Source organism: Scatophagus argus, chromosome 8 (assembly GCF_020382885.2).
Source record: "Scatophagus argus isolate fScaArg1 chromosome 8, fScaArg1.pri, whole genome shotgun sequence".
NCBI lineage: Eukaryota > Metazoa > Chordata > Actinopteri > Scatophagidae > Scatophagus > Scatophagus argus.
In genome coordinates, this window is record NC_058500.1 from 24,688,188 (window position 1) to 24,704,592 (window position 16,405).

Below are 16,405 nucleotides of genomic sequence, written 5' to 3' on the forward strand. Positions count from 1 at the left end.
AATATTACAAAACAAAATATTGCGATGATATTTTCTTGTGATTATGTGTATTTACTGTGTCTTCTCCTCAGTTTTAGCCATGCATGAGAATGTGCTGAAGTGTCCAACTCCTGGCTGCACAGGTCAGGGCCATGTTAACAGCAACCGTAACACACACCGCAGGTATTCATGCATTACGGATTAGTATCTTTGCAGACCTTTTTTTTTGTGTGTGAGTCTCTATGTTTCTGCAGTGTTGTGCACACGGTAGCATCTCAGTTTGTGTATTTGCAAGCTTGTGTAGTCATGTATGCAGGACTGCAAATGTGCCAGTCCTCAGCAAGTGTGATGCAGATTCACATGGTCAGCAACATGCTCTCCTTTTGATATTCTTTTTCCTCTTCCTCCATTCCTCCAGTCTTTCTGGATGCCCCATTGCTGCTGCGGAGAAGCTTTCTAAGGGCCACGATAAGCCGCATCTCTCTCAGCCAGGCAGTGATCACCTTAAAGGATGTCCCAACGACAGAGTGTTAAGGTGTGTGATCAAAACAGCGTTAATCATATACATAGAATTTTAAATGTCCTTGCATTTTTACCTTGTTACATTCAATTCAAGTATAGAGCCCCAATGATGACAGGCTAAATGGTTATCAGACAAATAAAAAATATAACTGAATGCATTAATTAATAATACTGTTAATTACATAATTAAAATGGAGTGTAGTACTTGTTCTTTATTTGTCCTTGAATCTCCCATCCAAGATAAATAGATGAAAAGAGAAGACATACTTTATAAAGAAAAAGCTTTTAAAATTCGCCTTACCCCAACTAAACCACTTTTTATGGTGATTAGCCATTCATAAGCACTCTGCAAAAGATTGTTTTCCATTACCTACCGTTGTTAGTTGCAGGAATACCTAAGTGAAGCGAAGAAACAGCCACTGTGTCACTTTCTGTCAGCAATAAACAAGATGAAATTCCCCAGCTTCAGGACTTCATCAGTTTCAGGGCTCAACTCGTTTTAAGGATGCATCTCTTCTCTTCAGCAAGCATGACAATGGAAACTTTAGGACTTTATTGTGCAATCTTAACATTTTTAAGTGTACCTGATTAATCTCCTTTTTCTTAATGATAAACTCAAAATTCCTAATAGTGTTTAGTGTCAACTGGCAAACATTAGTCAGTGATTTTTTTTTCCAGCTGAAAAACTTTACTGTTTAGCTCTTATCATGTACTGAATGTAAAGGGCATATACAGGAGTATGCAGAAAATGGATAATTAACGTTACCCATACTGGTGTAGTTATGTTAAAGTTCACTTCAGCTACCTAGCAGATTCAGGCTGGCTAGCTAACCACACAGTCATCCACAAACTGTGTAATGAAAAGTGTTCCTTTTTACACTCCATTTCAATTATTTCATGAATAGTATAATACTTGATGCATTCACTTTTATTGTTAGCACATGTGATATCTTCTTTAATTTTGTCAGATTTGGGACTCCATAGTTACAATGGTAAATGACAGCGTACTGGGCATAATGAACCTTTCACCTAGCCCACATAAAAGCATTTCTCTCGTCCCACACAGCTGAGACCTTCTCAAGGTTAGCTGGTTTACAACTGAGCCACATAGAAACCACAGAGACAATCCTGACCTTGGTTATTGTGCCTCTCACGAAAGGTAAAGCAGCCCTTTGAATGGCTCGATATAACGAGAAAGTCTTGAAGCAATCAGTCTGGGTGGTCCCGTCATTACTGTCACCTCAAACACTGAGATCTCTTTATCTCCACTCATCTCCCCAACTGGTCAGGCATGGTGATCATGGCCAGAAGAATGATAATTAACTCAAACCAGACAGTGGTATTATGCTAAGTCTGTGCTCTTCCTCATTGGTATTTTAATTAATAATGCAGCTGATAAGCTAATTATGCAAGTTGTAGGGGCATTGTGGAGGGATAGGAAAAATAATTGCTTTCCTTGAGGAAAACCTCATCAGTGGTCAGACAAAGCATCAAGGATTAAAACATAATAAGGCTTGCTTTGTTTTTCCGTCTCAGATTGTTATTAAAATGAGCTTGGTTGTCTTGTTATGTTATGTATGCCTGAAGACTTCGTCATCTTCGAAAGGAATCCATGTTTACTAAATAAAAAGGAAAAAATCCCATTGTGATCAGTGGTAGAAAGTTTTTACCGTGAAACTATGAAAGTCCTCTTCCAGATGTGAGCTTGTATTTTTTGTGTGCCACTGTGTGCCACCTCTGACCCACTATAGGCCAGGTCATGTAGTTTATTGACACCAGAAATTGTGATACGGGTTTCAGTAAAAAAGATGAGAAAGGTCACTCCCCAAGTCCACCACCCCCACCCCTTTTACCACTCCACCTTCCTCTCTTTTTTTCTCTTCCCCACCCTTCTGCCTCTCCCTGGTCTATCAGTGGATTTACGCCAACAGGTTTGACAAAAGCCCAGGCTCTCCAGGAAAACGAGAGGGCTTAGAGCTCATAAATTCCATGCTGTACAACATGCAAATCTGCCCTCTGCTGATAAGAGAGCTTTTAATCCTGCTGCACTCCTGCTAAGTACACTGTTGCCCCTATCTTTACTCTCTTTATGTCACTCCATCCCCCTCTCTCATTCTCTTATTCTCTTTTTCCCATCTATTTGGTTTTTACGTTTTTTGTGTGACTTTTTATTGCATAAATACTGTTTTATTTCACATCTTTTTTAGCCTGTTCTATTCTAGTTTAGTCTGTTCAGACTTTATTTTCTCTTAATACCTCCTCTCTATCGTCACAGGCCCATGTGCTTTGTGAAGCAGCTGGAGGTGCCCCAGTATGGCAGCTACCGGCCCAACATGGCACCCACCACGCCTCGTGCCAACCTGGCCAAGGAGCTGGAGAAGTACTCCAAGGTGTCCTTTGATTATGCAAGCTTTGACGCTCAAGTGTTCGGGAAGCGTATGCTTGCTCCAAAGATGCCCACCAGCGAAACCTCACCCAAAGCCTTCAAAAGTAAGTGAGGGCTGCTGGTTTCTTTTGTGGCTCTGATTGTTTATTCTACTGTTGGTATTGTGTTGAAGGAGTCGTTTTAACATTTTAGGAAACATGCTTATTCACTCTCTTGCTGGAAGCTGATGATGAGAGGATTGATAGCACTTTCATATCTGTCTAATAATATGCAGCTACAGCCAGAATTTATATTGCATGTAAAGACCGAATTCTAACTGAAATGAATTATGTCTGGTTTAATTAATCCGTGCAAAATATAAAATGTAAAAATTTAAAAACTGGTGTTGCAGGTGTTGTTTTATGGGTTGGCAGTTAACTTAGCTCAGCATAGAGACTAGAAGTAGAGTGAAATAGCTACCCTGCCTCTCTCTAATAATGATGATTGTTTAATCTGTACTAAAAGCAAAGTATAAAAATGACAAGATTTACATGGAGTTATTTATTCTATTTTTTGGCTGGGAGCAGTGACTTCCTGTCCAAAAAAATAGTGCAACAGATAACTGAACACCACAACAGAAATCTAATGTGTTAAGTGAGGGAACTTCAGAGGTACTGGGTTTGGATTTTCTTACATTTGAACTTGAAGCTAGCTGTTTTTGTGACTAATTAGGTGCTCGCACTAGCTTTATGTTTAACATAAATCGACGATTGTGATGTTGATCTTCTCATCTAACTCAGCAAGAAATCAGAATGTTTCCTAAAATGTCTTACATTACATTAGTTTCAATTACTTTACCACAGTAAGCATTTAAGGTTGTATTCCCAGCAGGAAAATAAATGCACAATGTACCATTCTTGACTGTGTTCTCCACTCTCTTATATTCTACTTTTGTAATCACCTGATTGAAAGTTGACTTTTTGTCCTCCTACAGCTAAGCCCTCATTCCCCAAGTCGTCATCACCCAGCCTCAGTCTCCATGGTTACGGGAAGAGCTCCTCCTTCGACTACTCACATGATGCTGAGGCTGCTCACATGGCTGCCACTGCCATCCTGAACCTGTCTACACGCTGCTGGGAGAAACCTGAAAACCTCAGCACCAAACCCCAAAACAAAGTAAACAGACTATCTATTTCCATGTTCACGATGACAATATGAGAAATAAATCCCTCATCACCTTGTGCTTAGGTGATCAAAAAATAACTTAGAAATGAATCAGTATTTGTGGATGATGTTATTATTGTAAAGTGTTGCCCTTTTCTTCTCTCCTTTATACTTGGAGAAGGAGATTATTAGCTGATTGTAGTGCAGATTGAAACATTGCAGGCCACAGCTGGTGAGATGAGAGGGGATGGCAGTGGGCGTGCTTCTCCTCACTTTTTTTCCTCATATCAGCTCCACATGAATATATCATCACGAGACATTGGCTTACAGCAACAGGATGGTGTTGAGATGCAGTTGCATCACCTTTCCCATCCTCTTTCATCCTTTTCATCCCTCCATCCCACACACTTTTCATGTTGTTATTGAATATGGCTGACTGCCAGTTCCCTGGATTACTTTTTCACCAGGTAGCCCTTTTTCATTATCTGCTGGACGGATCTCCCACTCTCTTTCTCCACCCCTGCCAGCCTTTCTTTCATTTTCTTTTCACATCTCTTTTTACTCTCTCTTATCTCCCTCTCTGTCTCCATATGCAAGTCTCACTGATTCCCCCCCTCTCTCTGTCTATACCTCTTTATCTCCCACTCATGCCCTTTTTCTTCTCTCTGTGCACAGGAGGTGTAATTGGAGCACCACTTTCCCCCATATTGTGATTTTTAAAAACCCCTTTGCCTCACAGAGGAGAGAAAGTGACTGCTTCATCATTTTTCGATTTCCTGTTAGTTTTTGGAAGATAAAAAGTGAAGATTAATGTCTCTGGCAGCGTGGCAAAGCAAGGTGTTGTTCAGCAAGGCACCAATCCAAGACCAGGTCTTAGCTGCACGGTATTACAGTGCGGATCAACCGGGGACTGATCTGAAATCAGAGTTGGAGCCAGTTGAAATCCAATATTGCAACATTGGAACACTGAGCTCATCAACAAGGGACAGTTCTGGGAAATGTTCCCATTTTTTTCTCCTCTTCTCCTAACCCTTTGATTTTTTCTGGCCCTTGCCCAGCCCATATGAGCGCCATTTTAGATGAATGCTGAAAACATGGCTCATCTCACCCCTTTGTTTCTGGTCACCTGCCAGTAGTACAACAGAGCAACGAGAGATAAACCATGCTGTTGGTGCTGTTGGCAAACTATTTACAGAGTACATTAGATATCATTACTAGCATGCTTAAGCAATGAGGGTGCGGTTCTGAACTCGAACATGTGGCACTCCAAAAGCATTACACTGCTACGTGACTGTATAAATGTTGATACAAGGGTGGTTTTACAGGGAATTAAAGCTTTGTGGACAGCAAATAGGAAGAAATTAACTATTTCACTATATTAAGGTTTGGTATAATCAGAATCTAAATTCCTTCAAGAAAATGTAGTCACATTAATGTATGTGTACGACTGTAGCTGAATCTGCTCAAGAGGGTAATTAAATTAATCACGATCATCACCATACAGAACTGCCTCTCACATACACTGAAGTGCACCAGAAGGACTACGTTAGTCATTTACATTTGAGGCGACTTAATTAACTGTATCAGTTAGCTATATCTCTCGATTAATTTCTCCAGTTACTGACGCTCAACAACCGCTAACATGCTCTGCCAGCTTGCTCCTGTAAGCCAAGTCAGTGAAAAGTCTATCTATTGAATGTAAAAATGATAAAACTTTGGTTCATTTGTATATTTGTATATATATATCTTCCTATTATTACTTATTCTATAATGTCTTATTTATTTATTTAATATTGAACACTTTTTGACTCCTTAACTTTGGAAAAGACATGTAGATACAACATTTTAGGCCAGTATCATTGGTTGCATGTAAAGCTGATGATGCAGTGATATGGCCTCAGTCCTGAGCATCTTATTTATTCTCTTCAGGAAATGGAGATCGAGGTGGATGAAAATGGCACACTGGACCTGAGTATGAAGAAGCCCATTAAACGAGAGGGCAGCTTGTCTGGCACCAGCCCTGGAGTTCGCTCACCAGACCCTTCTTCTTCCTCCTCTTCCTCGCTCCATCATGGTGGAAGCAGTGGAATGACATCACCAAACCTACACGCCTACAAGCAGGAGGAGTGGGAGGGACCTCTGGATTACACCAAACCCAACCGCCAAAGGGAGGAGGAAGTGGACGAGGTCATTGCAGTTAGACAAGTACACACTCCAAACATGGAGCATTTCCTGTGATATTAGTCACAGAGGAAGTATTGCAACATAAATAATAACAGACAAAACGACCCTGAAGCTTTTTGAATAACTCTTACTTGTTTACATCACTTTGTCTTTCTCTAATCCCCTTGCCTTGTTTCCTGTACCCTTGTCCTCTTTCTATTATTCATTTATTTCACTGAAATGCAAGAGTTACTGTACAGTTAAAACATTGCACTGTGCAACAGAGGTGGTGTGTCAGGTGCATTGCACCATCCTGACTTTGGCATATGCTAATTTTTACTCCTTTGAACTTTTTTCAAAAGAAATATAAAGGGCTTTCAGTATAAATTTTTTATGAGGACACTCTGCATCACTTGTCTACAAAAGAATAAAAATGGGATCAGAGTGGAGACTTGTGTGCACATGGTGATTTGCAAAGTTTCTTTGCTTGTAGACATGTGCAAATGAAAAAACTGTCAATCAAAAGTCGTCTATAATTTGGCACAATCAACAAAATGACACATTAGTAAAAAATTTAATGATAAAAGAACTACTGAGAAGTTACCTGCACGTTGGTGCTCATCTTCTTTTTTTTTTTTTATTTTTTTTAAAGATGGAGCACACAGGCCAGTCATTCGTCTCATCCGACCCAGAGGACTGTGATATGATGCAGGACTGTCTGGAGGAGAGGAAGTACCCAGGAGAAGTGACAACCCCAAGCTTCAAGGTCAAGTTCCCCCCCAAGGACAACAAAAAAGAGCTGCTCTCGTAAGTATTAAGAGTCACCGGTCACGCTAGCGGCTCTGCTTTGAGCTAAACGTGCTGTCACTAATATGTAAACTTGCTAGCAGTCTTTGTTTTGTCATCATGCTAACTGCATTTTGCTAATTAGCTTTAAACACAAAGTACAGGCTGATAGTTATGTCTGTAGTTTTGGTCGAAAACCAAAGTAATGGTCAAATAAATATGTAAATCTGATCAAGGTGCTACAGTTTACCCTGAGGGGAACATGACTATCTGTGTGAAAAGCTCTGCTGATAACCTCATGTTGACACTACAGGAAATCTTTAGAATTCTTCCTCTGGGGACCATGAATGTCTGCACACAGTTTCATGACAATCCATCCAATAGCTGACATATTTTAGTGTAGACCATAGTGATGGACCATTCAAGATTGCCATACATATAGCTACATCGCTTGCAAAGTGAAAATAAATGGGAATTATCTCCTCATATTTAGTGAGAAATGTTCTTATTAGTCTGTCTGTCCCATGTCTAACTCTACATCCCTGTCTGCACACCCAACCCCCCCACCCACCCCTCCAATGTATCTCATTATCTCCAGGTGCCCTACACCTGGATGTGATGGCAGTGGTCACATCACTGGAAACTATGCGTCCCATCGCAGGTATGCATTTCCACTGATCCAGTATGCTAGTGCTCTATATTTAAATGTTAGCTCTATTTAGTCTAGTAAGTCCAAAACAGACATCCAGCAACTAATTCAAATATTTTATTTGATCCTGACATGTCTGAGGCAATAATGTAGGATGAAAGAAAGACGGTCACTGACTTTGATATGCATCAGTAATTTACCTCTTGCTGTCTGTCCTCTTCCTCCTAAATGACCTTGGTATGCCTTGCATTCTTGATTTTCCTTCACTCACTTGTTCTCCTCTCTCCTTTCATTCCCCTCACACTCGCTTTCCTCATCCCTATTTTTCATCCTTCTCTTCTTCTGCCTGTCCTTCACTCTTTCTCCTTTTCTCTCAGTCTGTCTGGGTGTCCTCTCGCTGATAAGAGCCTTCGGTCCCTCATGGCGGCCCACACCCCTGAACTCAAGTATGTCTGCTCTACACCTTCACTGCACTTTCACTGCTACGGACATCATCCAATGTCTCAATGCTTTACTTTTCTGAAGTTAACTTATCTTTTGTTGCTGGTTGTTGCCTCTGCTACTGCTACATCTGTCACTGTGTTTTTTTCTACTTCTGGCTTGGACTATGCTTGCTTTCACTTCAATCAGTTCATGTAAACGTGAAATGACTGTCATTCCGTATTATACATCGCTCTGTACCAAGAAACGGGCTTATCAGGACTGACCATAGACAGATACCAGAAGGGTTTAAGAGGACAGTTCACTCCAAAATGAAAAATACATATTGTTCCTCTTACATGTAGCAGTAATTATCCGTGTAAGATTGCTTTGGTGTGAGTTTCTGAGATATCAGCTGAAGAGGTGTTTGCCGCTGGAGCCTATTCCAGCTGACTACAGGCACAGGTACACCCTGGACTGGTCACCAGTCAGTTGCAGGACTGCCACACAAAGACAGACCGTGTTGCACTACTATTTGCATTACTGCCATTACTGTACACAGGTTGGATTTTGCTACTAAGGTGATAGAGAAACGGTATTTTGATTCTCCTGTATGTCCAGCACATATAGTGAATTTACAATAAAAATCTTTGAATCTTGAATCAGTTAGCTCAGTTAACTAGCTACTATACTACGAGTAGATGCACATTTCTTTCTCTGGTAGTATAGAAAGTAGTGAAACTGTTCACAACCAGGTCTTGAGTAATCGGGTTGTGATTTGTTCTTTTTTGCAAATGTATTCTTTTGGTGTTTGGAGCACCATGCCATCAAGTTTCATTATTTTCACGAGAGGGCAGCTGATATATTCATAACTCTGCAGCTCACACCAAATCAATCTTGAAGGATAAATGACACTACAGATAACAGGACAAATTTGTGTTTTTGATTTTGATGTAACTGTACCTTTAAAACACACATCGAAAAGAAAATCAGCGGTATTAATAAGAGGATCATTTCTCTCATCTGCATACTGTCATTTTCTTGAAGACATTCAACAATGAAGACTCTACAGTGTTACGTTTTCGAGTGTTTAAATGTTAAACATTCCTCCGCCCTTTTCCAGATGCCCCACTCCAGGATGTGACGGCTCAGGTCACATTACAGGAAACTACGCCTCCCACAGAAGGTAACAAACAAAAAAAAACACAATTGCACTCACCGATTTGCATTCACAAACATACACCCAGTCAGTCAGAGAGGCCTAGTGACAGTTCATGGTAGAATTAGACAGGGTTCACATACTAACACATTTCCACACCTTTCCATTATCCAATTTTTGGCCATATTAGGCGTTTTTAAGTTGATTTGGTTTGTAATTTGGTTGAAAACCTCTGTAAAATTATTCTTCCTTATCTTGTTCTCTCCGTTTTTAAAGCAATCACTTCACCAGACCTTTTTTCAACCCTATGTTATCAACTCCATACTTTCTGTTTTCAGTCTCTCTGGGTGCCCACGTGCCAAGAAAAGTGGAATTAAAACTCCTACCAAGGACAACCAGGAGGACTCCGAGCTTTTAAAGTTCGTACCGCTCAGAAAGCTATAATGTCTGCTTTTAGCGAGACTGACGGTAAACGTAAATGCAGTAAAAAAGAAAGAGAGAGAGAGTGAATCATATGCAGAGGTAGTGACCTGCCCCCATAATTGAATCAATCAGGCCCTTACTGATGGGAAAATATACTTACTGCAGATACTGATTCTGAATGTAGTTCATGGTAGAGTATTGTAGAGTAGATTGTCAATACAAAAGAGATACAAGGGTTTCATCTTGCATTTGCACACAAAACAGTTAATTTAACAGCATGTTGGCCACAGCATGTGCACCTTAGTAGCTCTTGCATCAGTAATGTCATTAATTTCATAAATACTCTGTCAAACTTGAATTTCCCTCGGGATCAATAAAATATCTATCTATCTATCTAAACACAGATGTAACAAAGTGAATCTGGCCCAGTAGAGAAAGTATATAACTTAAATTTTTATTCTAATATTCTCAACTTTCTCTACAGTTTATATTTTCGGATCCCCGTCATCTAACCCTTGTGCCTTCTCACTCTGTTTCTTTCTCTGCTGCCTGGTTTCAACACTACCTTCCTTTCTTCTTTCTCTCTTGCTGCACGACTCTCCTCTCGTCTTTTTCTTGTTTCCCTCCTGTCCTCCCTGCAGATGCCCGGTGCCGGGCTGCGACAGCCTGGGTCACATCAGTGGGAAGTACGCCACACACCGTAGTGCCTACGGGTGTCCGCTGGCGGCCCGCAGACAGAAGGAGGGTCTCCTTAATGGCACACCCTTCAACTGGAAGGCCTTCAAAACAGAGGGGCCTACTTGTCCCACCCCAGGTTGTGATGGCTCCGGACATGCTAACGGCAGCTTCCTTACACACCGCAGGTAAACTTTTTCTCTATGATAGTAGTTTGTGAGTCTATTTTGGGGTCTCTAAACGATCAGGTAATTGTGTGAATTCAGATTTGGTTTGACAATTGAACAACTTATATATACAGACACAGTTACTTAGTCTTTCTGACACAGAATTTCATTTGCACAAGTATGTTCATTTTAAGAGATATATATCGATAGCACTGTAACGTCTGTAAGCAAAGTATTGAGCTAGAACCAGGCGACTGTTAGATTATTTTAAAGACTTGAGGCACAGTGACACTCCCCCAATACTCCATTTGTCACTTGTGTCTGCAGCCTCTCAGGATGCCCCAGAGCCTTGTATGCCAAGAAGAAGGCCAAGTTCCCCACAGAGGACTACCTGAGCACCAAGTTCAGAGCCAGTGATGGTAAGCTATTGTTTTAAAAAATGTATTAATCAGTTTGTATGTGGACTTGTGTATATACATGTGTGTGATTGTTTATATATATTTGCAAGAACTATACCCTTGTTTTCTAGAACACTTTACTAAATGATGGGTACATTTTAGAGCTTTTTAATTCAGTCAAAAGTAAAAATCTAAACTCATATTTAACTGTCTGATGGATAGTACATGAACAGATCCTTATGTTTTAGCAGAGAATGGTGGATCAAATATAAAGCCAAGTCCAGGTACATGGAGGGTTGGGATTCAGAATATTCCCACAACTCAGTACAACGTAATTTCAACAAAAATAGCAAAGACAGATATAAAATGGAAAATGCAGCTGAACTTTTTACAGACCAGACTCTATTCTTTTCTATTCTAATATATCTGGATTCTCATTTAGTTTTGGACAATGATGAGGACATCAAGCAGCTCAACAAAGAGATTAACGACCTCAATGAGTCCAACAACGAAATGGAGGCTGACATGGTCAACCTGCAAACTCAGGTGTGTGTTACTTTTTTGTTTCAATTCAGTTCAATCCGATTTATGTACATAGCACCAAATCACAACAAACGTTGTCTCTTGACACTCTTCAGTTAGATCAGGTCTAGACCAAACTCTTTAATATAATTTTTGGAGAGACCCAACAAAACCCCCTTTAGCAAGCAGTTGCCGACAGTGGCGAGGAAAAACTGCCTTTTAGAAGGCAGAAACCACGGGGGCAGACCCCGGCTCAATGTGGGTGGCCATCTGCCTTGACCGGTAGGGTTGTAACAGAGAGAGTGGGGGAGAGAGTGAGATTGGGTGGTATATAGACAGAAATACATAACAACAGCAATAACAACAGTAGTGTAGTAGAGTATTACAATGACAATGACAGTATTTACAATAATTATTTTGATAGTAGGAGAAATAATAGTAATAGTAGTAATAATAATAATGCAGAAATATAACAGGTGGTAATAACAGTCATCAGTGTCAAACAGGACCACAGCAGGAGGTCCAGACATGATCCATGGGAACCTGAGAGACGAGAAAGCACAAAGACTCTGGGGAGAAGTCAACTTAGTGACATGCATTGACAGGACATGAATATGTGTGGAAGGAGAGTTAGAGGAGGAGAGAAAACTCAGTGCATCATGGGAGATCCCCCAGCAGTCTAAGCCTATAGCAGCATAACTAGAGGCCAACTTAAGCCAGCCCTAACTATAAGCTTTATCATAAAGGAAGGTTTTAAGTCTACTCTTGAACATAGAGAGGGTGTCTGCCTCCCAGACCGAAACCGGAAGATGATTCCATGGGAAGCTTGACAACGAAAGGATCTGGATCCTTGAAGTCTATTCTGAATTTAACAGGCAACCAGTGTAGTGAAGCCAATACACAAGAAATATGTTCTTTGTCAGTGCACATGCAGTAGTATTCTGGATAAGTTGGATAGTCTTTAGGGATTGATTGGGGCCGCCCGATAACAGGGAGTTGCAATTGTCCAGTCTGGAGGTAATAATAAATAAATAATGTGTGGACTAGTTTTTCTGAATCTTTTTGAGACAGAATGTGCCTAATTTTTGCAATGTTGTGAAGGTGAAAAAAAGCAGTCTTTGAAATTTGAGCAATGTGTGAGTTAATGCCATCCAACGTAGCTATATCACTAGATCATTTGTTTCTAAGATGTTTAGGGCCCAGCACAATAACTCAGTTTTGTCTGAGTTTGGAAGTAGAAAATTGCATGTCATCCAGGTTTATGTTTATGTTTATGTCTATAAGGCATGCCCGAAGTTTGGCTGATTGGCTTCATCTGGTTTCATTGATAGATATAATTGTATGTCATTTGCGTAACAGTGAAAAAGTATGGAGTGTTTCCTAATAATGTCACCAAAGGGGTGAATAATATTGGTCCAAGCACCTTGGGGGACCAACTTTTGTGTATGAAGAGGATGCATCATTAACATGAACAAACTGAGTTCAGTCTCCTAAATAAGACTGAAACCAGCTTAATGCAGTTCCTCTAATGACAATTCGGTGTTCCAATCTGTCTATTAAAATATAATGGTCAACAGTATTAAATGCATCACTGAGGTCTAACAATGAGAGTACAGAGACAAGACCCTAATCTGATGCAAGTAAAAGATGATTTGTGACTTTGACCATTGTCGTTTCTGTGCTGTGATAAGCTCTAAAACCAAACTGGAAATCCTCAGATAAACTATTATTGTATAGTTATAGCTATAGTATAGTTACTCAAAACCTCTGAATCAAGAATAGGCTTTTTAACGAGAGGTTTGATTACAGGTACTACTTTAAAGGACTGTGGTACATGGCCTGTTATTGGAGAGAGATTTATCATGTCTAGTAGGGAAGTGCAAAGTAGGGGTAAAATTTCTTTGAGCAGCTTAGTTGGGATGGGGTCTAAGAGGCATGTTGTTGAGATGAAGAGATCAGTGAATTGTTGTTGATGAAGGTCAATGGAGGAAAAGTATTCTAGATAATTATCTGGTCCTACAGTTGTTTTCAAGGCTTCTGCATTTGAAGGTAGGTCATTAGCAGTTGAGGTTAGGAGGTGTTGAATTTTGTCTCCAATGAGTAAAATTTTATCATTCAAAAAGGTCATAAAATTATTACTCCTAAGGGTTACGGTAATATAAGGCTCAATAGCGCTATGATTCACTCAGTCTGGCTACAGTGCTGAAGAGAAACCTGGGGTTGTTCTTATTTTCTTCAATTAATGCTGAGTAATAGGCTGCTCCTGTATTCCGTAGGACCTTCTTGTATAATTTGAGACTACCGTGCCAGATCAGGCAAAATTCTTCTAGTTTGGTGGATTTTTTGTGGCTTTTGCTTTAATTTGCGGATCTCAAAGTTGTACCATGGTGCGAATCTCTTTTTCTGTCATTTTCTTTTTTAGGGAGGCAATAGAGTTGAGTGTTGTTCTCAATGAGCTTGCAACACTGTCCACAAAAAGATCAATTTGAGCAGAACTATAGTTAGCATCAGACTCTTCCTTAGCATCAGAGTGTTTGGTTATGGTACTGAAGTAAATGCCGATGGTATAACTTCCCTAAATTTTGCCACAGCACTATCTAGTGTACGAAATTTTTCCTAGTCGCTTATAGTCATGTAATAGAAATTCAAAAGTTATTAAACAATGGTCAGATAAAAGAGGATTTTGTGAAAAATAAATGTTCACTTTCAATTCCATATGGCAGAACAAGTTCTAGAGTGAGTCGGTTTATGTACGCACTGACAGAAGCCGATCGAATCTAATAGAGATAAATGCTGTGCAAAGGAAGGAAGCCGGAGTACCCGGAGAAAACCCACGCAGGCACAGGGAGAACATGCAGACTCCTCACAGAAGGGCCCAGACCGGGATTCGAACCTGGAACCCTCTTGCTATGAGGCGACAGTGCCCAGTGCATTCTAAACACTTTGAAATGTTTACACCATAGTGTGTCTGTGGCTTTCAGCCCTGAAGATGGAAATTTTTTAAAAGCAGCTCACAAATATAAATAAACTGTTACTCAAACAGGAGGAAATCATTTATGGATTTGTTGGGGACTATTTTTAACCACAGATTATTACACATTTCTAGTAAGCATTTATGGCAGCAGGATGGTGTATGTGGAACTCGGTCAAAATTAACTACAATGTGCGTGTTCATTATAATAAACATGTCAGCAATGCAACATTGTGGCTAACTGATGTGTTTTTGACAACAATGGAGCTTTCTGCACAGAGGAGTAAGATGTATCAGACTATGATAGACACACACAACACTTAAAATCCTATTTAGTATGATCAGTGTGTTGTTGTTGGTGTGAGTCTTTTACTGGCAGATGTTGATAAAATGAAAAATATGGAATATCACCAGTTCAGTTACAACCTCACTCCTAAAATGGTACCATAATAGAAATCCTGTTGTTGTGTGTATCAGATCTCCTCCATGGAGAAGAACCTGAAGAGCATTGAGCACGAGAACAAGATGATCGAGGAGCAGAATGAGGCTCTTTTCATGGAGCTTTCTGGTCTGAGTCGTGCCCTGATCCGCAGCTTGGCTAACATACGCCTGCCCCACATGGTGAGTTGTAGTCCACGTACACAAACATGAGGCTGGACTCTTCACACACACCTTTCAGATAGATTAAATCCATTTGATTCGAGGAGAATTTCATGTGTTGACCAGCGCATAGCCATTCTGTCCTTGCTCTTCTCAGCTGAGATTGGTTGTTGTTTGTACCACGACAGGAGCCAATCACCGAGCAGAACTTCGACAGCTACGTAAGCACCCTAACTGACATGTACACCAACAAGGACTGCTTCCAGAGTCCTGAAAATAAGGCTCTGCTGGAGAGCATCAACAAAGCTGTGAAGGGCATCAAAGTTTGAGGCTCAACACACACATACACACACAAATGCGCAAAAACACACACACACACACAAAAACACACACCCATGGAAGGAACGCAAACTGTCCTGAAGTGCAGGAGTGTGACGGAGGTGGAGACGGAGAAACGGGGAAATGAAGGAGAAATGTTGAAACACTACAATATATTGAAATATGATTCAAAAACAAAAAGGGAATTCAGGTTATTTAAATAAACAGCAACTTCAAAAAAATCAACCCAGGGAGCATTCTGAAGAAAAGTGACGCGGACCAAAATCCACACCATACTGCTGCTGGGATTTGGAGGAGGAAACAGACCCTTCAGCCAGAATGGATGGAAAAGAAGAATGATGTAACTATAAACTGTATCGGGGGAGGGTTGACGTGCTGTATGTTTACCTGTTGTCTCTGTTGTGTCCATGACTGTTTTTGGAGAGAGTTTCACTGTTGCACGGTTGATAAGTTCATCACACTGAAACGTGGAGGAATGCGAACAAGGGAATTGCAGGAGCTCTGCGACATGAAGAGGACACAGATAAGTTGAATGTGAAGACTCTTGGCGTTGTCCTGTAGCATATGCTGTGGCGAGCGTGTGCGTTCACTGTCTGATTCCTGACCACACACACACACACACACACACACACACACACGGAGCATGCACTAAACTGAATTTGTGTTTGCTTTGTGGTATTACTGCAGCAAAGATATCAACAGTGCAATGTTGACTCGCTTTAGCGATTGGGGAGGGAGGCGGGGGTTCTTCAAACAAGGTCATGAGACAGATCCAGGAAGGGGGAGGGGGGGGCAGCTGATATCATGATTTAAAAAGCAGCAGAGAAATCCTTTGTTTCCCCTTTTTTAACTGAAATAATAGTAATAGTGTGCATACATTTCAAATTCAGTTAGTCATATCATTAGTATTTATCAACATAGGAATTGCACTTCATTTCCATGAATAGTTTTGTGGTACAATAATTATTGTTATATATGAATTATTTAAACCTGTGAACTTTTAAATTATAACTTATTGCCATTTTTGTTATTGAGGTTTATTTATTTGAAGCAATCTATTTATTAACTTTCTTTTGTAACACTCACAAAAATGCATTTTAATT

At 40.3% G+C, this 16,405-nt stretch overlaps 1 protein-coding gene across 10 annotated transcripts in view; it reads left to right on the forward strand.

The window, feature by feature from the left end:
* Nucleotides 1-16,066, forward strand: part of LOC124062917 (myelin transcription factor 1-like) — a 100,559-nt gene extending 84,493 nt beyond the window's left edge. For 5 of the 10 annotated variants that reach the window (XM_046396011.1, XM_046396012.1, XM_046396005.1 and 2 more), the window contains 15 exons: nucleotides 72-162; nucleotides 398-514; nucleotides 2,777-2,991; nucleotides 3,861-4,042; nucleotides 5,960-6,217; nucleotides 6,846-7,000; nucleotides 7,578-7,640; nucleotides 8,006-8,074; nucleotides 9,172-9,234; nucleotides 9,546-9,626; nucleotides 10,272-10,493; nucleotides 10,800-10,891; nucleotides 11,313-11,416; nucleotides 14,841-14,984; nucleotides 15,152-16,064. In XM_046396011.1, the coding sequence (XP_046251967.1) occupies nucleotides 72-162; nucleotides 398-514; nucleotides 2,777-2,991; nucleotides 3,861-4,042; nucleotides 5,960-6,217; nucleotides 6,846-7,000; nucleotides 7,578-7,640; nucleotides 8,006-8,074; nucleotides 9,172-9,234; nucleotides 9,546-9,626; nucleotides 10,272-10,493; nucleotides 10,800-10,891; nucleotides 11,313-11,416; nucleotides 14,841-14,984; nucleotides 15,152-15,292 (1,997 nt within the window). In that variant the 3' untranslated portion in view covers nucleotides 15,293-16,064. Of the gene's footprint in view, nucleotides 1-71; nucleotides 163-397; nucleotides 515-2,776; nucleotides 2,992-3,860; nucleotides 4,043-5,959; nucleotides 6,218-6,845; nucleotides 7,001-7,577; nucleotides 7,641-8,005; nucleotides 8,075-9,171; nucleotides 9,235-9,545; nucleotides 9,627-10,271; nucleotides 10,494-10,799; nucleotides 10,892-11,312; nucleotides 11,417-14,840; nucleotides 14,985-15,151 lie in introns of all 10 variants that reach the window. The other 5 variants (XM_046396006.1, XM_046396007.1, XM_046396010.1 and 2 more) reach the window with 5 other exon arrangements.
* Nucleotides 16,067-16,405: the final 339 nt, after the last annotated feature.